The sequence below is a fragment of the Ochotona princeps genome, chromosome 1 (assembly GCF_030435755.1).
Source record: "Ochotona princeps isolate mOchPri1 chromosome 1, mOchPri1.hap1, whole genome shotgun sequence".
Lineage (NCBI taxonomy): Eukaryota > Metazoa > Chordata > Mammalia > Lagomorpha > Ochotonidae > Ochotona > Ochotona princeps.
The window spans coordinates 112,944,411-112,969,814 of record NC_080832.1 but is presented as its reverse complement, the minus strand read 5'-3'; the positions used below and the strand labels follow the sequence as shown (position 1 = coordinate 112,969,814).

The 25,404-nt window shown below is 57.0% G+C and overlaps 2 protein-coding genes across 7 annotated transcripts; one reads left to right on the top strand and one right to left on the bottom strand.

The window, feature by feature from the left end:
* Positions 1 to 1,849: 1,849 nt before the first annotated feature.
* Positions 1,850 to 9,925, top strand: HMGA1 (high mobility group AT-hook 1). 4 transcript variants are annotated; one of them, XM_058664313.1, is made up of 6 exons: positions 1,850 to 1,921; positions 2,759 to 2,875; positions 5,434 to 5,612; positions 6,797 to 6,880; positions 7,323 to 7,373; positions 8,675 to 9,925. In XM_058664313.1, the coding sequence occupies exons 3-6, from the start codon at positions 5,478 to 5,480 to the stop codon at positions 8,726 to 8,728; spliced, it is 324 nt and encodes a 107-aa protein (XP_058520296.1). In that variant the 5' UTR covers positions 1,850 to 1,921; positions 2,759 to 2,875; positions 5,434 to 5,477; the 3' UTR covers positions 8,729 to 9,925. The 4 variants fall into 4 exon arrangements, with proteins under 4 accessions (XP_058520296.1, XP_058520316.1, XP_058520292.1 ...); XM_058664333.1 differs by lacking the exon at positions 1,850 to 1,921 and adding an exon at positions 2,339 to 2,495 and having other exon boundaries at positions 5,434 to 5,579; XM_058664309.1 differs by lacking the exon at positions 1,850 to 1,921 and adding an exon at positions 2,339 to 2,495.
* Positions 9,926 to 10,188: 263 nt separating this feature from the next.
* On the bottom strand, positions 10,189 to 12,113 carry SMIM29 (small integral membrane protein 29). Of its 3 annotated transcripts, none has more exons than XM_004590284.3 (5): positions 11,787 to 11,931; positions 10,822 to 11,002; positions 10,654 to 10,679; positions 10,401 to 10,506; positions 10,189 to 10,318 (listed from the first exon to the last, which is right to left on the bottom strand). In XM_004590284.3, the coding sequence occupies exons 2-5, from the start codon at positions 10,930 to 10,932 to the stop codon at positions 10,253 to 10,255; spliced, it is 309 nt and encodes a 102-aa protein (XP_004590341.1). In that variant the 5' UTR covers positions 10,933 to 11,002; positions 11,787 to 11,931; the 3' UTR covers positions 10,189 to 10,252. The 3 variants fall into 3 exon arrangements, with proteins under 3 accessions (XP_004590341.1, XP_058520341.1, XP_058520332.1); XM_058664358.1 differs by having other exon boundaries at positions 10,195 to 10,300; XM_058664349.1 differs by lacking the exon at positions 11,787 to 11,931 and adding an exon at positions 11,983 to 12,113 and having other exon boundaries at positions 10,202 to 10,318.
* Positions 12,114 to 25,404: the final 13,291 nt, after the last annotated feature.

Here is a 25,404-nt window from a genome sequence, read left to right as displayed (position 1 = left end):
TTAGCCCTCATTCTTCTGTTTAATACTTATTGGAAAGAGAAAAGTACAAGGCATTAGCAATCCAGCAGGGCTGAAGTGGGGGTAGAGTGTTATTTGGATTTCAAGAGTGTGGGTAATCCTGGAGGGGGAACTAGCTATATTTGTTTGCCTAGGAATTTATTTATACCTGCCTCCTTCCAGAGAAGTTTGAGGTGGCTTACAAAAATACACACAATACAAGGTAAAAAACAAGTTGGTGAGGAAATCAGGACGAGAGACAAACAAGCATAGGAAAAATAGGATCAAGCTGGCTAGCAAGAAGTGGGCCAAAGGGTTGGCCAAGTTTGCCCAGAGCACACTCGAGGTGGAAACCCCGTTTCCCTCTTAGAGACGCCCATGTATCCCACGCGCACCAAAGAACTGTCCCCAGGTTAGGACGTCTGAGAGAGGGGTCTGCAAGATCTTAGCTACCTTAGTTCCTAGGACATAGCAGCCGGGCCGGCCTTGCGCAGGGCTGTCTAGGGGCGCGCGGGCTCTCACTGCTACCTTAGGCCTAAGCCTGGGGACCCCTGGCTGCTGGCACAGGCCTGGGACCTGGGAAAGGGCGGCCGACGCTGAAGGCGGCCTCGGCTGAACGCTGCCAAGGCCCTTGAGCTCGCACCTGAAGGGGCCTCCAGCCAACGCGGCCCACGGCCTACTAAGCGCGCTCTCGGCGCGGGGCACCAAGATGGAGGGAGCGGCGTGCTTCCACCCCGCCCCACCCCCACCCCCGGCTCCAGACAAAGGGGCCGGCCGCCCCTCCCCCAGCCTCGCCCCGGCAGCCCTTCGGTGACTTCCTCTCCCCTCCGTGGGCCGGCCCCGGGACTTCTCGGGAACTACGTTTCACCTGGGCACGGGGCGGGGAGCCAGCGAGCGGAGGAGGGCGGCCTCCGGGCCCACCCCCACACCCCCCTCTCCGACCCGGCAGGCCTCAGGCCTGCACCCTCCCCTTTGAACCCGCGCTCTCGGCCTCCCGCGCCTTCCCGCCCAGGCGCCCCCGTCCCCGCCCCCACCCGGCCGAGCACGTGCTGCCCGGGCCCCGAGCGCCACCCGCTGCCCCGGGGTGGGGGCTGGGCCCACTCCTCGCTCGGTCCCCACCCCCACCGGAAACATTCCTGAAACATTCCTGAAACTTGGGAGGCCCACCCCGCCTCCACTGCGGGCTCTGGGTTTTCCTAGCGTCCCGCCACCCCCACTCCCGATCCCCTCCCGCCCACCGCCGGCTCGCCCCCCTGAGGAGGGGGCTGGGCCAGGGCCTCGGCCTGACTAGGGAGGAAGAAGGGGAGCAAAGAAAAACATGAGTCACAGCCGTGTGTCACTGGGCCGCATTGCAATTCCCTGCATCACGGGAGGTGTGGAAGGCCGCCACGGGGACGAGGCGCGGGAGGTGCGCCCGTCAGGGCCGCGGCCCGGCCTGCAGGGCGCGCCGCTCCTCTCCCAGGGCGCCCGCTCTCTCCCGAGCGCCATCTTCCTCACTCTGGCTTCCTCCTTTGCCCAGCGCAACAGGTCTCAGTGGGAGCCAGGCGCGGGGCGGGCACGGCGTGCGTAAACGCAGTCCCTGCCCGCAAAGCGCTTCCAGGCGGCCGCTGGCCCACCCCGTTTAGTTTTTTTTTTTTTTTTTTGAAACCGCGACAGAATCCGGGGCCATCGCGTGCCTCGGAAACGCCCGCCAAGTCCCCTCACGGAATGACGCCTCCGCTCGGGGTCCAGCCCGCGAGCGAGCGAGCCAGCCGTTCGTTCCGCTTCAGGGCTGCACCTGGAGCACGGCTCGCGCGCAGCCGTTCCTCTGGCCACTTTAGGGTCTCCCAAGTCTGAATTTAGCAAGACTGTACTTCCCCCGTCAGGCACTCGCGGGTGCTCTGCTGGGACACACGTGCCGACACCTGTCCACCCAGAGAAACCTGTGAACCCGCGGAATAGTAGGGGTGGGAGCGGGAAAGGGGCGGCATGTAGGCCGCGGAGCCCTCCGTCCTCTGCGCCCGCGTGACCCCCTCCCCCAGCGCGGCCACGAACGCCCACCCACACGGCGGCGGGGGAAAGGCGCGCACGTCTCGACGCCCCTAGAGGTGACTAGTCCCGGGACCCCGGCTCCAGACGGTGGGGACGACCGCCCTACACACAAACACACACACAGGATGCCGGAAGCCCCTCCGGGACTATTTTGCGCCCTAGTCCCTGCGCCCAGGACTGTGGGGAGGTGTCGCTGGCGGGATCCCTGCCCAACCGTTCTGGGAGCGAGGCGAAACCCCATAACGTGAGCACCCACCCGCGCGGCGGCGGCAGGCGGGCGGCCGCCCTTTTAAATCCCCGGGCCGATTTGCATGGCCCCGCCCCCCGGTGACACGGCTGGCGCGGGCGGGCCCGTCCCCCCTGCCCCTGGGTCGCTCTTTTTAAGCTCCCCAGAGCCGGGGCTGCGCTCCTCTAATTGGGACTCCGAGCCGGGGCTATTTCTGGTGCTGGCGCGGCTCCAAGAAGGCGTGAGTTCGCGGCCGCTCCGGTGGCGTCTTTTTTTTTTTCTTCTTCATATCTATAATTTAATTAAATTATTTATTTATTGAGGCCGCGCACGGGCCGTGCCCAGCTTCCTGCCCCCTCGCCATCCTTCGGGGGAGGGAGAATATTCTAGTCGCCCCCCGCCCTGGCTGTGACATATAAATACCCCGCGGGGGCCTGGGCGGCGAGCACGCGGCGGCGGCGGCGGCGGTCTCTTGAGCGCCTCTGCCCTCTCTCCCGGTTTCAGATCCGCATTTGCTCCCAGCGGCGGCGGCGGCGGCGCCAGGCCGGTCCTCCTCAGCGCCCAGCACCGTCGCTCCCGGCAGCCCCGAGCGCGCACCGCAGGCCGGCGGCCGAGCTCGCGGTGAGTCGTCCCCGGGGCCCGCGGCGGAGGGGGGCGCCCGTGGCCGCCTGCACGCAGCCCCCGCCGCCCGGGGCTGCAGCGCGCGCCGCCGGCTTTATTCCCAGGCCGGGGCGGCGCGAGCCGGCGGCGGGGGAGGGCCGCGCGGCGCGGGGGCGGGCGGCGGCGCGGGGCGGACGCCCGCAGCCCTGCTCTTCCCCCGGTGCCGCCGCCGCGGGCGCCTTACGTGCGGAGAGGAGGGGGAGCGCGGCGGGGACCCTGGAGAGGCGCGCGGTGGGGGGAGGGGGCGCGCGGCTGCGGCGAGCGCGACTTGTGCGCCCGGCGGAACCCGGTGCACCTCGCGCCGCGGCCGCTCCCGCCCGAGCCGGGGCCGGGGTGGGGGGCGGGGAGCAGGACGGGCTGCGGCGGCGCCGCGGCAGGGAGTGCGGCCGGGCTCGGACGCCCCCCGCAGCCGCACGAAGTTCTGGAAGTGAGGGGGTTGGGCGGGAACCCCGAGATGGAGCTCTTGCCTCCTCCCTCTGGCTTTTCTTCCCGCTGCTCTCACCCCCCCCAACCCCCTTCGGCGGGTGAAACCCGGCTGGCCGGCCTGGATTTGGGGCTTCACCTCGACCCCACCTCTGGCCCGAGCTGCGCCTCTTCAGCCCCCAGGGCCCGGCCTGCCCTCCGCCCCCACAAACTGGTTTCTCTGCTTTGCTGGGCTCTGTTGGAACTAGTCCCTTGGACTCCCCGTTTCTATTTTCCTGGGGTTTTATTTTGCGGGGAGGGTGCACACCGAGAGAGGAGGGGGGGCTTTCTTCCTGTCCCCAGCCAGCGCGCGCCAGGTTTCCTGCCCTGGGGCGGGCTTGGGTGCCCCCTCTGGCAGGAAGTGGGGCAGGGTGCACCCGCGTGGCGGTGCATGCGGTCGGGGTGCGCCGGTTTCCCGCGCCTGCAGGGCCGGCCTGCGCCCCTCCCCCCCTCGCGCTCCGGCCCGACTCCCGCCGGGCGGCCTCGGCGCTTACAGACACCCCCTGGGTCCGTACCCGGGTCCGCTACGCGGACTCTAGGTGGGGAAGCTGAAGTGGCGGGCTGGGAGCAAGCTCCTCCATCCTGCTCGCTGGGTTACTGTGTGACCTTGGAAAACTCATCCGGCTTCTCTGGGCGACTTTTTTTTTTTCTTGATGCAAAATAAGAGACTGTTAAGGTGCTGAGCTGGGGTCCTTCCTGCGGGGTCTTGGAGCGCTGGAGCAGCACACAGTGTGTGCGCAGTAGTTAGGGGCTTGAGGCCCACGCGGGCGTTCAGGAGCTCAGGGGATGGGGACTGGCCCGAAATGGGGCTGATGCCTGCCTGACCTCCATGGTGTTTAGAAGCAGGTGCAAGAGAACAGCGTTCCTTAACTATGAGAGGGCCTGGGTGGGGTGGGGAGCAGGCAGCCCAGGGTATTGCATGGCTGTCTAAGAACTCAGGAAGGGGCTTTGCCCAACTGGAGCCCCCTCTGCCAGGGGGCCTAGGCAAGACCTTCTGTGAGGTCAGCGCTCATTTAGCTGATTAATTTGGATGTTGAGTTTGAAGGGGGACCTGTGGTGTAATATAAGATTCTAATCACGGCCTGTAATTACAGAGCAGGCCAAGCCACTAATGACGGAGCACGGCAAACCAGCCACCTTGTTTGAAAGGGTCTCTGAGCCTCAGATATTATAAAATAGTATAATTACCAAAGTCCCGCCGTCTGCTGGGGCCCTCCATGCTGGAGCATGGGGGGCTTGGAGTACCCCCAAACATTGTGAGTTTGCAAAAAAAAAAAATTCCCCCTTTCTGAGTTAAAATTGGAAATGGCCTCAAAAATCCAAGAAGGAAAGAGAAATCGTGTTTAACTGGACGAATTCTCATTGTGGTTCTAGAGCAAACTTCTCCCTGAGGTTTCAGTTTTATAAACTACTACTGAGCTTGAGCCCCAGCACAGCCTGAAGAGGTAGCTGAGACAGGTGCCTTATCATTAACTCCTCACCCCGCCAAGGGCAGGCATCTGCTCGTTGGCGAGACCTCCAGGGCTGGGCTGGCTGGCTTGCAGGCTCCTCAGTCCCCACCGACTTGAGCCTGTCCACCTTAGCCACTACAGAAGCCACGGTTGTCCTCCCCTGGTTGTGCCCACATCTGAGTCCTCGAGGTATTAGCCTGGGAGAGCGTAGAGAACTGCTGGATGAACACCAACCCTGGCGCTTAGCAGCTGAGCTGGGGCTGCCCCCCCTTCTTAACAGCCAGTTGTGGTCTTCCATCCAGGCAGTGTGGGACCCCCCCACCCCCTCTACACCTTTGTCCCAGGGCAGTCTCTCCCATGGTGCCAGGTTTGGGCTGGCTGTACCTCTTGGGCACCACCCCCAGGGCCCATGGGGGTGGTGTCTGGGCAGGACAACAAAGAGCCCTTCTCAGCAGAAGATAAGGAGCTGATTAGGCCAACGGCCCTGCCCCACCCAGTGGCAGCATGCTGGGGGTGGGCAGAGTGGGAGTCCCCAGAGCTGTGGGGTGGGGCCGGAAGCAGCTGAAGTGAGATGTTTTGTTAATCACATTGGCTCTTGTCTCCCAGCATCCCAGCCATCGCTCCTCCGCCTGCCCTGTAGAGAAGGGAAGATGAGCGAGTCGAGCTCGAAGGCCAGCCAGCCCTTGGCCTCCAAGCAGGAAAAGGACGGCACGGAGAAGCGAGGCCGGGGCAGGCCGCGCAAGCAGCCTCCGGTGAGTCCTGGCACTGCGCTGGTAGGGAGCCAGGTGGGTGTCCACACGTTTCTGCCTCAGCTTATCTTCTGGGAATGGGGAGGAGGCTGGTGTCTGAGTAGGTGAGGACATGTGGGGTGGTGTGGAGTCCTGCTTCCACCTGACATGGAGCTCTTGGGGACCAGGAGCTGAAGCCCCTTCAGCTGGAGCTGCTGCGTTTCTAGTCCTTGGTGGACCAATGATGATGTAAAGATGAGTTAACAGAAACGAAACATAAAATGACTCCATTTGGTCTAAAGGTTTCTAAGTGCTTACTGTCGATTTTGTGATGGCTCTGCTGGTCACGGCGCCTGATGGTGGCCACACCTGTAGTAGTAGCCTGGCTCTGCACATGGAAACCGAAGCACTAGACGTTGCGACTGGGCGAGCTGATGGCAGAGGCTGTCAGAAGCACAGTGCTGCCCCCACCCCCATGGCTGATGGGTGAGACAACCAGCCTGGCACCAGGAGGCATCCAGGGAGTGTGGCCAACTGGGCATCACTGGGGCACCTGTTCCCAGGGTGGAAATCATGGATTTCCACAGTGGCAGCTGTCTCCCAAGTAAGGGGTGGTTGGGCCCGTTAACTTCTCTATACAGAGGAACAGCGGAGGTTAGGAGAGGGAACGAGGTTGTTCCAATCCTGGGGCAGGTAGTTATGCTCTGAGCTCTTCTCTGTAGGGTGTCGTCTGCACAGCCTCCCAGCCTCTGGGTCTATAGGAGGTATGAGCTGGGATTTGCCTGCTCCCTTCAGAGCCTGGAATAGAGGGATTCCCCCATTAGCTGTGGCCTCAGGAGGGAGCATGTGTCTTCGGAGGGGGTGGGCAGCCACTGTGACCCAGGGCTGGGAGCTTTCCACACAGCCATTTAGTGTTCCTGACACTTTGTAAGGAAAGGTTGGGAAACCGAGGCTCCAGTGCTCAGCACGTTGCCCAAGCTGAGTGACAGGACTGCTTAACGGTATCTTTCTGCCCCTGTGCTGCCTTTCCCAGGGGTCTTAGGACGACCTCTTGTCATGTTATGTTCCCATGGATCCCAAGGAGAGCACAGAGAGCTCTGCAAAGACAGGCCAGCAGAGGCCTTGAGGTGCCTGTGGGTGCCCGAGGCACTGGTGCTTCTTGCTGGCTTAGGCCTGCTGGGTGGGGCAGAGGAGCTGGGACAGGTGGTGACTGACCTGGGGTGCCCTGCGTGTCTTTGCAGAAGGAGCCTAGTGAAGTGCCAACACCCAAGAGACCTCGGGGCCGACCAAAGGGGAGCAAAAACAAGGGTGCTGCCAAGACCCGGGTGAGGCCTGGGGAGGTGGGTCCCCTCTGGGTGGATGAGGGAGTGATGACTCGAGTCTGCAGACTTGGTGCTGTTTAGCACAATGGGGAAACCGAGTCGGCAGTCCTGCTTAGTGCATGGTCTGAGGACGCTACCTTCCCCCTGGGTTCCCTGCACTTGGGAGGGGCGGGTGGGGACAAGCAGGGAAGGCCAGTCCCCAGTGGTATCAGCCTTTCAGAAAAGTTGTTTTTATTTATTTATTTTTTCTAAGACACTACTCATATCCTCTGAGTCACGGGTAGGGGCTGGAGTGGGGGGCATGTGTGGATGGGGGGTGAGTGTGGCTGCCCAGTCACCACCAGCTGGGCCCCTTCCGGGCTGCCTTGGCCCCTGCGTGGGGCACTGGGCAGTGGACAGTGTGCTGAGTGTTTTGACTTTGGAGCTATTTTCTCTGACCCTCTAGAAAACCACCACAGCTCCAGGAAGGAAGCCAAGGGGCCGACCCAAAAAACTGGTAGGTGAAGAAGCAGCAGCTTTGATTCCTTCCTTGTCTGTTTCAGGGGGAGACTGTTGGAGGGCTCGTGGTGCTTCATTCTCTGCACCCACTGTCTGACTTGTGTGTGCAGCTAGGAATGCTGGGGTAGGAAATTATGCAGAGGTCCCAAGGAGGAAGGGAGTTTGCAAGGGACAGACACAGATCTTCTATCTGCTGGTTCCTGCCCCAAATAGCCACACTAGCCAGGCCTGGACCAGGCTAGAACCAGCAGCCAAACCGTGCTCTGATGGGTGATGCTCCTGCATCCCAAGTAGCAGATTAACTCCTAACTCACTGCGTCCCAACACCAGCCTCTGAGTTGTTGGGGGTCCTCCAGGCCCAACCTCATAGCCCCACCCTACTGGAAGGGGGTTAGTTCTCTGCATCAACTACAAACCGCTGAAGCTTGTGGTAGGACCTGGAGGTCACCTGCTCTGTCGCCACCTAGAGAAGCCCCTGGGGAAGCAGTGAGCTTCTCTCTACTAGGTTCTCTTGGGAAAAGAAAGCAACAGCAAAGACACGGGCCCCACTTCAAGGGGAGACAGTGTCTGGCTCCCCAAGCCTGATGGGGTGGGTGGTGGGCTAAGTCCATGGTTTTTAGGTTGCTCTGCACTAGGGCCACCCCAGCCTTCCTGGCCCTTACTCCACTCCCAACTCCCCAAGGTGTTCATTCCTCGAGCTGAGCCACCACTGGTTGGGGTGGGGGGCCTAGGGGGTGCTGTTGGCCAGGCCCCAGGAGTGAGTAACAGGAAACAAGTTGTTTTGGATTTTGTGCCTGGCACGGGGGCTGTAGGCCGGTGTGGTGTCCCCACATTCCCGCCCAGTGAGTGGGCCCACAGCACACACTTCCCCTTCCTCCCCACCCTGGCCTGGGGTCAGCCCTCGGCCACCCCAGAAGGCCTGGGTCTGCAGCCCAGTATTTTCTCCCCATGGACTAAGGCCACCTGGCTCCCCTGTATCCACACGGCGCTCAGCATCCTCCTGCCTCACCACTCCCCGTAGCCTCTCCTCCCTAGAGAGCTGGACACCTCAGGGCAGACCAAGCTGCCCTCCACCCTCCGTGGGCCAACCGGGCCTGGCTCCTGGCTCTGTGAGAACACTGTGTGTGGTTCCCCCCCCTCCTTTTTTAAAATTCTTCCTTTTTATGAATGAAACCCAGCCTTGGAGGTTGCTGAGTCACCCACACACTCAGCCCTGACTCACCGGGGAGGGGGTGGGGCCCAGCCTCCGGGGGTGGAGGAGGAGGGCACCCAGCCCAGAGCTCTGTGTCCACCTCACAGGAGAAGGAGGAAGAGGAGGGCATCTCGCAGGAGTCCTCTGAGGAGGAGCAGTGACCGCGCCGTGCCGCCTGCTCCATCCGTCATCCAAGGAGCAGCTTTCCTCTGGGACTGGACAGCTTCGCTCCGCTCCCACTGCCCCCACCCCAGTTCCCCAGGCCCCTGGAACCCCCACCTGCTCCCTCGCCACTGCACACTACACAGCACACCAACCGCTGTAAGGTCCTCGGTCCTGTGGGGAGCAGCTTCCTGCTGGCCTCTGCTCCCAGCAACCCCTCCCATGTACACACACTTGCCCTCCTGGACAAGGCTAATTCCCACTTAGCCGCACCCTGCACCTGCTGTGTCCCGCTCCCTTGCTGGTGGGAACACTGCTCTGTGGGCCCATTCTCTGCTCCACTATTCCTTCTGGCTTTCTGAAGAGGGCCCTGGGAGGGCTCCCCTGGCCTTAAGGGGCCTTGGCCCCATCTCATTCTGACATGCACCACTCCATTGCCCTAGCAGTAGCAGGTGTGGTCAGTGGAGGAGGATGCCTAGCCCACCAAGAGCGCCCCCTACAACCTGTCACCAAGTGGGGATCCCGTGCATTTTTCTTTCTCACCTCACCCAGGTCCCACACTAGGTTGGGTAGCCCTCCAGGGTGTAGGAGGGCAGGCGGGTGCCGGAGCTGCCAGCCCACCCTGCCTTCACTCTGGGAGAAGGGCTGTCTGGTCCACGTGAGGCCCATGTTCCCTGTGGCAGCCCCCTTCCCTGTCCCGCTTCTGCTGTAGGCCTGTTCCCCACTCCTCACACGGGGCACTAACAACAAGGAGCTAGCCCTGCCCACTCCCATCTTCCTGCTCCTCCCCAGCCCCCAAGGTTCTGGTTCCATCTCTCCTCTGTTCACAAACTACCTCTGGACAGTTGTTTTTGTTCTGTGTATTGTTCTTAGACATCCATCACCACCACTGCTGTCAGCGCCCAACACTCATCCTCATTGCCTCCCTCTGTTCTGCCCACATCCCCTCCCCCAGAACCAGGGGGCTGGGGCGCAGCAGGCTGGGTTACTGACACCCAGTCCCAGGGAAGGTGGGGCCTTGCCCCTAGGGTGCTGCAGCAGAGTGAGGGGGGCCCGTGTTGATCCTGAAGGGTGTAGGGGCCACCTTCTTCCCCTGTTCTGTCGGGGAGGGGTGGCCATTTTATGGCCCAGCCTGGGGCTCCCCGTTTGTTTTCCTATTTGCAGTTACTTGAATAAAAAAAATCCTTTTCTGGAAAGGAGTGTGGTGTGTGCGCCAGGGCCACAGGTAGGGGGTGTGGAAACAAGGGGTCCAAGGAAGGGGGGCAAGTGAGATGGGATCCAGTGTAATGCAAACCCACTGGAGAGAATCCACCACAAAACATTTTATTTACAAAATATATAATGAATATTATACATCTGGGTCCATCACCCTAAAGCCCTTGTGGGGATTAACCTATAGGGGCCAGGTTGGCTCCTAGCTCCTTTTCCACCCCAGGAGGAGGTGCCCATGAGTGTTGCAAGCTGGGGGGCTGGTGGGAGGGGGGCTGGACCCCAAGGTCCAGAAGGGCTAGGTTAGGGGAGGGTCAGGTCTTGACATCCAGCAAGGGTGTCCGCTTGTGTTGGTAGCCGCTCTGCCAGCCATGGATCACCTGTGGGGTCAGTGGTCTCAGGACTGATGGAGGTGACAGGACGGCATTGCTTCTGGCTGTCCCCTGCCCCCCAAGTACTCACCTTGGGGTCTCCCACATCCGAGAGGAGCTCCTGCTCGGCCTCGTGTAGCTCCTCTGCTGGGTCGTAGCTATACATGGGGAGTAGGTGGTGGCGAAGCCGATCCACCCTGGGAAGCACAGGACTGCCTTCAGCCCCTATCCTTGAAAAACACCTGCCTGGGCTCCCACCCTCTTCCCAGGCAGAGTCAGGTGAACATTCCAGTACAGGGGGACGTCTGGTAGGTGAAGGTCATGCAGAGCCAGGGGACACTCACCGCTTCCTCTTCTGGACATACATGACCTGCAACAGAGCAAGGGGGGGGGGGGCTGCTGTGCACAGGAAAGCTCACTGGCCAGGGCTTCCACACCACTCCCTCCCTGGAGGGCTATGCCTGTTCAGCCAGGCTTGGTCAAGGTGTGGGTGTGTGGAGGAGACTCCTTACCACTGCCACCACCACCCCGACCAGGGTGATGAGGAAGAAGGGGCCCAGCACATAGCCCACCAAGGAGTCACTGCTGGCCTGGGGAGCACTGGGCGCTGTGGTGTTCCTCATGGCATCGGCAGGTCGAGGGCCCGGTGGTCAGCATGGGCGGCGGCGCCTTGGGAGGGCGCCTCTGGGCTCCCTGGGCAAGAGAAAAAGGAGGTTACAGTGGCACCCACAGTGACACCTGGATGAGAGCTGCACGGGCCAGGTGTGGGAGGGGCACTGAGCCCCCATGCCCACCTCTTATCCCTACATCAGGAAGGGGCCAAACGTTTGCAATCCCCACCTGGTTGGAGCAGAGGTCAGGAGCAAGTGCCTGGTTCCCCGGATGCGGATGCTAGGTCTACCCAGGGGGTGCAAAGCATAGGGAGGTCCTGTGTTGCAACGGGAAGTGGGAGCATCGGAAGGAGCCTGCCTGAGTCCGGGCCCAGTCTCCACGGTTCAGCTATGGACTGCGCACCTTACTTTTCCCCGTGTCCCCCCAGCATGGCCCTACATGCCCTCAGTGGGTCCAAGTGCCAGGGAGGACACAGCGGCTAGGGATGGACCGTATCTTGCAGATGATGTCACCTCCCTCTGTCCCCCACCCCGCCCCGGGGACCCGCCCTGGTCCCTCCCCTCCTGGTCTGGAGGGCAGAGGTGGAGGGGGTCCGGGGCGGCATCGCGCAGGTGGCCCGAGGACCCGGGCCAGGGGTCTCCGCGGCCTCTCTTAGAGGGTCAGCACCGAGCGGCCGCACCGTGTCCCTGGGGCACCGGGCTTGGCCCCGTAGCCAGGGTGGGGAGAGCGTCGGGATGCGGGCCAGCCACGGCAGGCGGGAGGCAGTTCCCCCAGCACGGGGTGGAGTGTGCGGCGCGCCGAGGGGCCGCCCCGCGCCCGGGCCGCATGGGATACCGGATGCCCGGCCGTCCCGGCCATGCCTTACCTCCCGCCGCGGCAGCCCCGACAGGAACGCCCTCGCCTAGCTCTCCGGCCCCGGAAGAGCCCCCAGCGCGTGATCAAAGGGCCGGGGAGGGGGCGGAGCCTGGGCCCTGGGCGCAGCCAATCCCGGGGCGGAAGGCGGCCGCCAATCATGACGTCAGCGAGGGTGGGCGGAGCGCAGAGCGGGGTCGGGGAGCCACCTGGCGTGCAGGGCCGCCCGGCGGCGGCAGGGGGCAGCCGAGAGCCGCGCAGCGAAGGAGGCGGGGCGGGGCGGCCGCGTTTCCCGGCGTGCCCCAGGCCCAAGCCTCCTGGTTCGGGTTCCGGGCGCGGTCAAGGGGTCTCCGACGTTCCGCCCGGCCGTGCGGTGGGGGCGCCCCGACGTACTGGCCGGCGTCCCGACCCTCGAGGCCGTCCCGGCGTGTGTTGACCGGCCCCGCGGGGGGAGCCTGGCAGCGCCGCGCCCTCAGCGATGGAGCCCGGCACCTGCTGCGGCCCGGGCGGCTACCTGCCTCCCATTCAGCCTTTCCGGCGTGGGGTGTGACCGAGAGGAGGCTGGCGGAATGCCACCCTTGGGACAGGTTCGGGGAAGCGAACCACTTACCGTGGCCTCAGGTGCGTGTGTGTGTCCATACAAACACGCATACACATACACCACACATACACCTGCTCTAACATTTACCGTGGGGTTCAGTCCCGGAACGCTCGTATGTAACTGCGTTGGAAGCCCCGAACCTAGTGTTAGTGGGGTTCTTTACCTGCTGGTGGGGCTCCCTGCCCAGGGCAGCGCAGCCCGAGGGTCCGACCACCTGGCTACTCCACGAAGGACCCACTCCGTGAGCAAACCCAGCTGTCCTGAGGGCCTGGCCGGCGTGAGGGAGTGGCCTGGGCATCGTGGGATCCGCACCCCTGCGAGGTGGGCAGGCAGGGGGAGCGACCCCAGATAACAGCTGTGCAAAGAAGGGCTTGAGCACCGTGGTGACATCCTGAGGCCCCTGACTTGATGGTCAAGGGCAGGGCAGGGCGGGACGCAGGGCAGCCTGGTGCCTGCAGCTGTTTCTGGGCTGCAGCCTAGGGCTGTTCTATGCCGGGGCCACCGCCCTTCCAGCGAGGGAGACCTGCCGCTCTGCCTGGCCTGACCATGCAGCTGTGGCTCCAGAGGGGAGCAGAGGGGACGAGGAGCTTGAGACTGAAAGATCTCGCTGTGTGTGCGTCCCACCCTCTCTGTAACTGACTCAGCTTTCTGTTAAAGCTGTGCAAGATAGCCCAAGTGTTTGGTTCCTCACAGCCTATGTGGGAGAACTGGATGAGGCACCTGGCTCCTTGCTTTTGCCTTCCTTAGGCTGGCAAAAAAAAAATCCCAAGGTTATCAACTCACACTGCTTTCAAGAGCCTCACTGGGGACTTAAACACACACGTTAGTTAAAAGTGACAGAATGGAAAGATACCCTCAGACATTAAACACTAGGAGCCAGTCACAAAAAGAGAGCTGATAAAATAAATTCTAATCCAAAAACAGTCACACCAAACCATGGAGGACACTGGGTATCAATAAGAGGCAAACAGGAAAATACAGCGATAAGAAACATGTGCACTGAACAACACGGCCGAGTGTGAAACTGAGGGACACAACCAAAGGGCACATTTCCTTCCTTCCCTACCTCCTCCTCATCATCATCATTAGATCTCCCATCCATTGCTTTACTCCCCAAGCGATTGCAACGGCTGAAGCTGCGCTGATCTGAAGCCAGGAGCTCAGAGATTCTTCCAGGTCTCCCACGCAGGTGCAGGGTCCCAAGGCTTTGAGCCATCTTCGACTGCTTTCCCAGGCCACAGACAGGGAGCTGGATGGGAAGTGGAGCTGCGGGGACTAGAACTGGCGGTGCCCATATGGGATCCTGGCACGTTTAAGGTAAGGACTTTAGCTGCTATGCTATTGCACCGGCCCTCTTTCCTTTTTTTTTTTTTTTAAGATAAAATTACAGAGCTTTCATTTAGAGGAGTATGGAGGAACAGAAATTGTACATGGCTGGTAGTGGTGTAATTTGGTGTATGCACTTTACAGAACTGGAATTCTCTTACAGATTTGAGGATATAGTTAATTTTTCACCGACTTAATTTTTAAATTTTTATTTTTGGTGATGTTTACACAGTTGATCACGGTGGGAAGGGTCGAGGGACGAGACCAAGAGTTATACATTATCTTCTTCTTCTTGCATCTGGGGGATGGGGAGGATACGAGGGGAGAAACCACACCCAGCCTCCCAACCACCCCAGCACCCAGGGATGGGGAACAGCCACGTGGTGTCATCCCAGGGTCCCTTTGGTAGAGCATTTTCTGAGTTCTGGTCAAGTGGTTTGGACAACTCCGAGCTGCTGCTGCTGCTATCATTGCCTCTCCAAGGATGACAAAATCTTTCCAAGGTCAATAAGCTGACACAGTCCACTTCCTAGTCTCCATTCACTCAGAAATTTGCTGTCAAGCTTCACTGGGGTAGTTGATCAATTTGTTCTGCCCTCTTACCTCTGCAAACCATAGGATGCTGCAGTCCAACCCAGCCCTGCACACCACACAGTTTGCACTCACGTACACCAGGGGGAGCTGTAGCCCAGTCAGAGTGACCCCCAATAACCCTCATTGGGCCGGCCCCCAGCCCTGGTTCCTGTGCCTGCCAACATGTGCAGTGGACTGGTCCGGTGTGCCTCACATCCCATTCAGATCTTATATACATCATTGGGCACTGAAGCCTAACTCAACCCTACCAACTCCACCCTACTTTCCCCATCCTAACTACCCCAGCTGTGGTCTCCCACATGTGCTGGTGCTTAGGTCTGACCCTTAAGGACCTCATGTTCACCCCCTCAAGATTGCACTGCTGTGTGGCCCATGGGCTTCACCCAGCGCCATTGGCCACCTAGGACCCGGCCCCAGGACAAGCCAACCCACCCAGTTCCAAGCACGTGGTAGACTTATGAGCCTGAACTACTAATCCAAGCCCCTGCCCTAGGGCTAGCCAGCCCCTCTGGCTCCGAGCAGCTGGCAGGCCCCACCAATTTAATTTTTCTAGAGATTCTTTTCTGTTTGAAAGGCAGGTTAGAGAGAGAAAGACATCTTCCTTCCCTTTGCTGCTTCATTCCCCAATGCAACAGCCAATCTGAAGCCAGAAACCTACTCCAAGTCTTCCACATGGCTACAAGGGGCCCAAGGATTTGGGCCATACTCCACTGCTTTCTGACGCACATTAGCAGGTAGCTAGATGGGAAGTGGAGCTGCTGGGACAAGAACTGGAGACCACATAGGATGCTAGGACATGGTGGATTAGCCCAGTTGAGTCATCATGCCAGCTCCATACCAGAATATTTGTAGCTGTATTATATTATTATTTTATTTTTAATCATTAAAAATGTTTCATTTTCCTAAAAAATATCATTACAGGGGAAGGAGCCATGCCATAGTAGGTTAAGCTTCCACCTGCAGTACTGGCATTTCATATGGATGCCGATTTGAATCCTAGATACTCCACTTTTGATCTAGCTCCTTGCTAATGTACCTGGAAAAACAGCAGATGATCCAAGCCCTTGGGCCCCTGCATCCAAATAGGAGAGCTTCATTCCAAATAGATGAAGCTCCTGGCTGCTGGCTTTGGACCAGTCCAGCTCCAGCTGTTGCGGCCATCTGGGGAGTGAACCAGTTGCTGGGAGATTTCTAAATCTGCCTTTCAAGTAAGAATAAATAAATATTTTAATATTTATATATACACGGGAGTATACCTATATATAGTCACATATAATTATAAGGTGAAAAATGGTGTTCTACAGATATACTGTAGAATGCTTGGATCAAGCTAATAACATAGCTGTCATCTCCTGTCCAGCTGCTACTTCATCTGCTTTGGTCAGCTCCTCCCTGCCCCAGGTCCTGATACTGCCAAGTGGTCATTCTTCATGTTGGGAATCTTCAGCCCACCCAGACACCTCCACAATGCTGTTGGACTCATGGCCTCTTCTAACCCACAACTCCTTGGGTCCCCGCTCTGCACCATTCAGTTGGATGCTGAGAATGGAGGCACCTTAAGCCCATGGGCTTGGCCTTGGGGACACATGGCTCAGAGAGCCCTAAGGAGGCCACAACCTGGGAACCGTGCAATAATGCAATGGGGAAATCCACACCAGGTTCAAGGATGAGGCAGTGGCAAGAAACACCCATGGTGTGGTGGGCAGGTCCCAGCTTCCAGGAAGAACTGGGCACCAACTGAAGGAAGTGGAATGGACCATGAAGCCCATGAATAGAGGAGCAGGGGTACGGCATAATGGGTCGACTAGCTAATCCTCTGCCTTCAAGCGCCAGCATCCCACATGGGCGCCGGTTTGTGTCCTGGCTGCTCCACTTTCCATGCAGCTGCCTGCTTGTGGCCTGGGAAAGCAACGGAGGATGACCCAAAGCCTTGAGACTCTGTTCTCGCATGGGAGACTCGGAAGAAGCTCCTGCCTCCTGGGTATGGATTGGCTAGCTTTGGTTGTTGCAGCCACTTAGGGAGTGAACCAGCGGTCCGAAGATCTTCCTTTCTGTCTGTTCTCCTTTTTGTATATTTGAATTTCCAACAAACAAACAAAGTGAAGCAGAAGATGCTGCCAGAGAGAGGGGTCAGCAATGTCAGGGGCAGCAGGTGACCGACACTGGCCATGTTCCAGCACAGGCCTGGCCGTGGACTGGAGGCGGGACGGAGGAAACCATGGCACACAGTTTCCTCTAGGTTGGCTCTGCTCTCTCACAGGAGGGGACAGAAATGGAAGCAGTAATTTGGGATTGGGATACTTCTCATTATTATTTGTTTACTTGAAAGGCACAGAAATAGAGATCTTCTGCTGGTTCACTCCCTAGAACATGCAGGGCTGGGCCTGGCCCAAGCCAGAAGCCAGGAAGTCCATCTGGGTTTCCTCTGTGACTAGCAGGGCACCAAGGCTGGGTCACCCCTGCTGCCTCCTAGGGTGCTCATCAGCAGCAGGAAGCTGCAGTTTGAAGCAGAACCAGGACTCTAACCCAGGCACTGAGACGTGGGATGCAGGAGTCCTAAGCAGCATGTGCCCAATGCCTGCTTGGTGGTGGCAGTCTGAGGGAGACGGCAGAAGGGCACCCAGCCCTGCATGTCAGATGGCGTTCATGCTGGACGGGTGACAGATGGACACACGGGCTGAGCCTGCTGCTGGCTGGCTGGACTTGGGCAGCTGGAGTAGGATAGCCATTTATTTATTTATCTTTTACAGATTTAATTATTTTTATTGGAAAGGCAGATTTACAAAGAGAAGGAGATACAGACAGAAAGATCTTCCTTCTGCTGGTTCACTCCCCAAATAGCCAGAGCTGAGTCAATCTGAAGCCAGGAGCCAGGAGTTTCTTCTGGGTCTTCCACACAGGTACAAGAGGCCAAGACCTTGAGCCTCTGCTGCTTTCCCAGGCCACAGAGAGCTGGATCAGAAGCGGAGCAGGTAGGACATGAACCATTGCCCATGTGGGATGCCAGTGTTGCAGGGTGTGTGCCAGATATGCTGCCACACCAACCCCTTAAAGAACTTTATGGGTATTTGCTATGGCACAATGTGTGGGCTAAGCCATTCCGTGGGATGCCTCTACTCCACACTGGAGTGCCTGAGATTGAGTCCTATCTTCACTTCTGATCCAGCTCCCTGCTCAGGCACCTGGAGGCAGTACATGATGGCTCAAATTTTTGGATCCCTGCAACCCACGTGGGAAACCAGATGGAGTTCTGGGCTCCAGGCTTCAGCCTGGCGCATCCCTGGCTGTTTTAGGGATTTGGGGAGTGGAAGATCTCTCTATTTCCATCTGTCACTCTGCCTTTCTAATAAATCATGGGGCCTACATTGTAATGTAGCATGCTAATCCTCTTCCTGAGATGCTGGCATCCTGGTGGCTCAAGTTTGAATCCCAGCTGCTCCACTTCCAATCCAGCTCCCTGCTATACACTTGGGAAAGCAGCAGAGGATGGCCAAGTGCTCGGTCGCAGCACTGTGTGAGAGATCCATGGGCTGCTCGCTTCAGCCTGGCCCAGCCCTGGCTGTTGCAGCCATTTGCAGAGTGAACCAGCAGAGGGATGATTTTGTCTCTCCTCTCTCTCTCTAACTCTTTCAAATACAATTTTAAAATCAATCTTAAAAAATTAGCTAAGGCTATCCAAACCACAGGTCTACCCAAGAAGACTGAACAAATATCATAAAGTCAGTAATTGTGGGATGTTCCGATTTAAATAAATAAATTCTAATAAAGAGAGCATCACGGGCCCGGCAGCATGGCCTAGTGGCGTAGTCCTCGCCTTGAAAGCCCCGGGATCCCATATGGACGCCGGTTCTAATCCCGGCAGCTCCACTTCCCATCCAGCTCCCTGCTTGTGGCCTGGGAAGGCAGTTGAGGATGGCCCAATGCACTGGGACACTGCACCCGCGTGGGAGACCTGGAAGAGGTTCCTGGTTCCCGGCTTTGGATCGGCGCAGCACCGGCCATTGCGGCTCACTTGGGGAGTGAATCATCGGACGGAAGATCTTCCCCTCTGTCTCTCCTCCTCTCTGTATATCCTGTAATAAAATGAATAAATCTTAAAAAAAAAAAAAAAAAAAGAAACAAGCAGATGTCTGGCACATGACGCACAGCTAGCTGGCCACTGTGTCTGGGTGTGATGCTCTCTTTATTTTATTTTTTTTTAAAGATTTATTCATTTTATTACAGCCAGATATACACAGAGGAGGAGAGACAGAGAGGAAGATCTTCCATCCGATGATTCACTCCCCAAGTGAGCCGCAATGGGCCGGTACGCGCCGATCCAAAGCCGGGAACCTGGAACCTCTTCCATTTCTCCCATGCGGATGCAGGGTCCCAATGCATTGGGCCGTCCTCAACTGCTTTTCCCAGGCCACAAGCAGGGAGCTGGATGGGAAGTGGAGCTGCCGGGATTAGAACCGGTGCCCATATGGGATCCGGGGGCTTTCAAGGCTAGGACTTTAGCCGCTAGGCCATGCCGCCGGGCCCTGCTTGTTTCTTTTTAAAAAAAAATATATTTTTATTTTGTATTTTGAATTATGTGGTACAGTTTTGTATAGACTGGGATTCCCCCTCGAACTCCCAGCCTCTGACAGATTTTTCCCATTTTACTACAATGGCGTAGTCCTTCATAAGGAATCATAATTCTAATTCTATCAGTCTCTTATTGAAGTATACCCTGACATTGTTGGTGCAGACAATGTCAGACAGTTCCAGCATCCCACTGTCTACACATGTCCAACAGTTTCATTGGGAATCCATCTCTCATCTGAAAGCAGGGATGCATGTTCCATTATTCCCCCGTACATAATAGACCCCAGTATTTCATCACTATATATTTCCATAGTTGAGAAGCCATGAAACAAGGTCAACAACTGGTATGAGTTAGAACAGCCACAACAACAACAAATTACAGCATCATGAAAAAAATGTGCCACTGAGTAACCAACACATGAGTGACAAAAAGGAAACACAAAAGTCTCTTGGGAAAAATGATGCCTCCGTGTAACCCATGAGCCAGTGATGAATTTGACAAGAGAAAATAAATTATTTGGAACAAAACAAAAATAAAAAATATCAAAACACATAGGATACAGACAAACAGACAAACAAACAAAAAACAGTATAGATCGGATTACTGAAGTTACACTTTCCATGTTGGATTCCTCATATAAGAGAGAACATATGATATTTGTTCTTTTGTGATTGACTCATTTCACTGAGCATAATGGTCTCTAGTTGGGACCATCTAGTTTCAAATAGTATAATGTAATTCTTCTTAATAGCTGAATAATATTCCATGGAGTAGATGTACTACAGTTTCTTTAACTACTCTTTGGACGCACATCTGGATTGTTTCCATGTCTTTGTTATTGTAGATTGTGCTGCTGCAAAAATAGGATTACAGATTCCCCTTCTCATATGCAGATTTCACTTCTATTGGAGACACCTGCTTTCCTCCTCAGGCCTGGGAGCTGGGATGCTGCAGAAGAGGCCTTCTCTCAGTCCTGTCCAACAGGACTGGACTCCCGAGCCCCGTGAACCCCTTAGCTCTAGCCCTATGGTGCTGCCTTGTCCCAGGCTTGGCTGTGGCCTCTTTGCACCTTCCTATGTGAAATGAGCACTCGGATATCAGTGAGTGCTTCTCAGAACCTGTTACCTGAATGATGGTGCCATGTCACGTGACCAGATGCACCTTCAGCTTCCGTGCCCATCCATCAGCCTAACGTGACCAAGTCAGTGTGCCAAGCAGGTACACTGTGGGTCCTCCTGTCAGATATCTCATGTCTGGCTGAGGGTCTGTTATCTTAGATGTGTTATCTCACTTCCAGATTTTCTTCCAAAAATTTTTTTTTCTTAAACAGATTTACCTCTTCATTTGAAAGCCTGAGTTAGAGGCCTGGTACAATAGCTTAATGGCTGAAGTCCTTGTCTTGTACACTCCGGAAGCCCATATGGGTGCTGGTTTGTATCCCAGCTGCTCCACTTTCCTTCTAGCTCCCTGCTTGTGGCCTGGGAAAGCAGTCAAGGAACAGCCCAAAGCCTTGGCACCCTGTACCTGTGTGGGAGACCTGGAAGAGGCTCCTGGCTCCTGGCTCCTGGATTCAGGTCAGTTGAGCTCCAGCTATTGTGGCTACTGGGGGAGTGAACCAGCAGATGGAAGATCTTTTTGTCTCTGCTTCACTCCGTAAAAATCTGATTATCTAGGGCTTGGCAAGGTGACCTAGTGGCTGGAGTCCTCACCTTGTGTGTGCCAGGATCACATGTGGGTGCCACTTCCTATCCGGCTCCCTGCTTATGGCCTGGGAAAGCAGTTGAAGATGGCCTAAAGTCTTGGGACCCTGCACCTGTGTGGGATATCTTGAAGAAGCTCCTGGCTCCTGGCCTTGGATGGACTCAGCTCAGGCCATTGCAGCTGCTTGGGGAGTGAATCAGCAGACAGAAGATCTTCCTCTTTGTTTCTCCTCCTCTCTGTATATGTCTTTCTAATAAAATTAAACAAATATATATATATTTTAATATTTTACTAATAACAAATACATCTTTTAAAAAAAAAAGTAAGCCTGAGTTAGAAATTTCCCATCACTCATTCACTCCCCAAGTGGCCTCAATTGTCAGAGCTGAACCAATTGGAAGTTGGGAGTCAGGAACTCCTTCTGGGCCTCCCACACAGATACAGGGTCCCAAGCAATTGGGCCATTTTTTGCTGCTTTCCTAGGCCACATGCAAGCAGGGAGCTGGAGTGGGGTTTAATCCCATGTGGGAAGCCAGTGCTGTAGGAGGCAGCTTTACTATGCCACCATTCCAGCCCCTATGTGGAGAGAACATGAGGTTTCCCCTGGAGTCCTGTGGCTTTTCCTTACAGTCTGTGCAGCTTGTCCCATACTTCCCGCTGTCCCCTCAGCTTCCAGAATCCAGCGTCTCCCGGCTCTTTACAAAGTAGCTGGCTCCCCTGGCCTCTTTTTCCTTGCCCACCTCTTAGTGTGCCTGGCAGGGCTGCAGAGGCTGAGGATAAAGCAGGGTGCACTCACGGAGCACATAGCAGAGGGCAGTATCAACTTCTCCGAAAGCCCAAGGTAATGCGGTCACCGCCCTGTTTTAAAATCTGTGCTGGCTCCCTCGTCATACAGAGTAAAGTTCAGATGCAATCTGCCAAGCCACCTGACCCCAGCTCCCCTTAGACGTGGCCCCGCTCTACCCACTCTGCCAGCCCTGTCCCTGCATGCGCTGTCCCTCCACCCTTGGGAGTCCTGCGCTGGAAAGAAGCCACTGCCCGCTCGTCTTTTACAGCTCCACCACTCTGCCTGTCTCTGTTGCTGGTCTGCTTGATTAGTGATTGCAGTGCAGCTCTTGGCATTACCCAAACAGGTGTCACTAGGCAATGATGACATCCCAGCCTGGGGTCGTGGAATCTTCACGACTACCCTGCCAAGGAGCCTTCTCCACTGCTGGGGCAGACACAGTGTTGCAACCTGAACCCTGGCAACACACCAGCAGCAGCAGCCTGACCACCAATGGTGCCCTGCCTCTATAGCCCACATCCTTCTCCACCCACTCCCTTCCTTTTCCTCTCAGTCGTGCACACCCCTAATCAGTGGCTTCGGGGTAAGTAACACTATTTTGCAGACATCTGCTAGCATGCAGGTGCAACACCAGTGCCTGATCCATCAGCTGAGTGATGGTAATGTTGCCAGTATCCTTCCCATTCTCTCTCCAGCACTGACGTGGTTTCTCCCTCACTCCCCCAGGGTTTACTCACCTCAGGCTGTCATCTCCTCCACTTCATGCCATCTGTCACTGGGCAGGCGCCTCTGTGGGAACGCGATGTCCTGGGGTTAGCACACTGCTGCTATTCAAGAAACAATGTGAGGCCACGCACGGCTGCATCCTCAGCTGCTGAGACGTTAGCTGCTGTCACAAGACCCAGGAGATAAATGAATCCTTCCCATTCCAGAAAGCCCACAAGACTGGCTTGTAAAACTTTGAAGTGGGAATTCCACCAGCTGAAACCAGCTTGGGTGCCCAGATATACTGCTTGGCAAGGCAGCAGGGGATGCAGAAATGTACCACTGGTGCCCATAGTGCTCAAAGCCATGCTGGGTCCCACAGGCTGCTCTCCACTCATCACCCAGGCCTCAAGGTTGGGGTCTTTTTTTTTTTTTGTAAGATTTATTTTTATTGAAAACTCAGATTTTAAAAAAGGAAGGAGAGACAGAGAGAGGTCTTCTAGCTACTGGTTCACTCTCCAAATGGCTGCAATGGTCAGAACTATGCCAATCCAAAGCCAGGAGCTAGGAGCTTCTTCTAGATCTTCCACGTGGGTACAGGGCCATCCTCCACTGCTTTCCCAGGCCACAGGCAGGGAGCTGGATGGGAAGTGGAGCAGCTAGGACATGAACTGGTGTCCATATGGCATCCTGGCATGTGCAAGGCAAGGATTTAGCCACTGAGCCATCATGCTGGGTTCCTCGGGAGCCTCTCAATATCTCCCTCTCTGGCCACAAATTCGTTAAGCTGTTAGAAGACTGCACTGCAGAAAGATGACCTCAGACTCTGCAGCAGTTAGCATGTGGTAAAGGCAGGCGATGGGCCACTTCTAGAACATTCCAGAAGGATGTGACATGGGCAAGGAGCATCTATGGGAGCCCATTAAGAAGTAGCCAGCTGATGCCCTCTGGAGCAGATGCTTTATGCCAGCATTTGTGACACTGAACCTGCCACGGAGTCCTTTGATAAGAAGGAAGGGTTGACCATCATGGGGTGGGCAACAGAGGTCTGCACAATCAGCTCTGTGGGGGAAGGGTGCCCAGTCCGGCTGATCCGGCAAAGTGTCTTGTGGCCAAATATGGTCATTAGACTGCTACTGCTCCCCGCAGAGCCAGCCAGGGACCTAAGCAGGTAACAACCTGACATTGGCTGCTGTGCCCCTGAACAGTCATCTGGGCACACACCTTAGTGCGTCAGGAGACAGTCTGTGAATTTTGTCCTGGGAAAGGCTGTGTACTCACCACATCACCCTTCCTGGCTGGTGGGGATGACAGGCCCGCTCTGGCAGGCAGCGTGTCCTGGGGACAGTAAGCCTGCCTGCCAGGCTCTTTTCCTCGAGGTTGTCCTGCAACCGCTGGCCAGGATGCGGCTGCAGGTGCCCCGCCCCGTTCAGGAGCAGGCAGCCCAACGGTGACCTCCGACTCCCTGGAATGGCTGCTGTCTTGCAGGTTTCCATACCTGACCTCATAGCGTGCCTGCTTCCTTACAGCTTCTGAGACTGCTCTGTACTTGGGGGGCAGGATCACGCAGCTCCCTTACTTCTCCTCTTCCCTGTGGCGTCTGTATGTCAGTCCTGGCCTGCACAGCGGCACTGCAGCTCCAGCCTCTCCCGGGACACCCTTTCCCTCCCCCCACTACAGAAAAGCAACTTTTTACCCCTGGATGTGTCTTGCCTCTCCCTCTTCCCACCCCTTTGGCTCTTGGGGAGTCCTCCCTGGTGTTGAGGCAGGGCTCTCCCTGGGCTCCTTGCAGCAGGACTGGCCAGAGGGAGCAAAGGGTTGATTTCACCCTCACTGGCCTCCCAGTCTACACCCTTGACCTCCAATCAGCCATGGGGTAACCTCTGACCACTAAGGGAACTCCCAAGAGCCCAGCAGAGGGATGGAGAACTCCAGGGAGTTCTGGGACTGGAGGGAAATCTCTGGAAAGCAGAGCAGTCACTCACAGGGATGCGTGTGATATACTGGTTTTTATTGGTCCGCACAAGGTTACAACCTAGAGTTGCAATACTCTTCCCTCCCACACAGCTCGAATGGAAGCACAGGGATTAACACATGGATAGGAAGGAAGGGCACGCTCACAGGTGTGTTTTTACACATAGGGAGGGGACACAGGCATTTGAGGGGTAGGATCAAATGCTCTCCAGATTCCGGGCACGTGTTAGCAAGGCTGGGGGGGAGTCAAATGGGCGGTAGGTGCAGGGGTGGCATCTGCTGTGTGCCCTTCCTGGGTCAAGCCTGGGGTTGGCCCAGTGCCCCTTTCTCTGTTCTCCTCCACAACTGGACCCCAGCACTGGCTGCCCCCATGAATACCGGCCTAGAGCAAAGGCAGCAGCAAAGCTCAGCTTCCCTGCTGCAAGTCACATTCCGCAGTTGCACTCTGCGAGAGCAGTGTGGCAGAGACAGAGCCAGGCCTGGGCAGGTGGCCCGGAGCAGGTGGGAAGGAAAGCTCAAGGGCCCACACATGCGCCACCAAGTACGGTGCTTCGCGCAACAGAGCCCAAGACCACACAGGTAGGGCGTGCGGGACAAGGCAGTGCCGTGACCCGGCAATGACCAGGGGCCAGGAGACAGCACAACCAAGGCCTCCTTCCCCACGGGTGCCACCATGTGCACCCCTCCCCAGGGTCCCGTGTGGTCCACTGTGTGCACCCTCAGTTTAGCCGAGTTCCACTGCAGTTGACCTTGCCATGTTCTTCCAAGATGCCATAGCCTGCTGGCTGTCCTGTGTTCCACCTTGTTACAGTGATAAAACCCCCTGGGCACACAGGGCCCTGGCTCAGTTCTGAAGACAATCACCAGCCATAGAAGCCTCAGCTAAAGTGTACAAGCAACAAGAAGAAGGTGCTAGACTTCAACTTCAACTAGACACATGGGGGCAACTTTGCCTCAATCCCTGGGGTTCCCCGGCGACCCTGCTGAGCTGGCTGAGAGGAGACGGGGAATGGCCAGCATGCCTCGGGGGAAGAGCACCCTACTCCATCTCTCAGGCACCAATGGAGGCACCACCGGCAGTCCTTAGCACTCACAGTGGTGCCAACATGGCTGGGGCCTTGAGACCCCCTCAGGACTCATATCTCCCACCAAGGTCATGGGACAGGCCGGAAGACAAGCTTCCCAAAGAAAAGGCTGGGTTTCTGATGCCCCGGCTTCATTAGGACACACACTGGCACCGGCAGTTTTACTTTTCTTTTTTTTAAGATTTACTTATTTTTATTGGAAAGGCGGATATACAGAGGAGGAGAGACAGAGAGGAAGATCTTCCATGATTCACTCCTCAAGTGGCCGCAACTGCTGAGGCTGAGCCA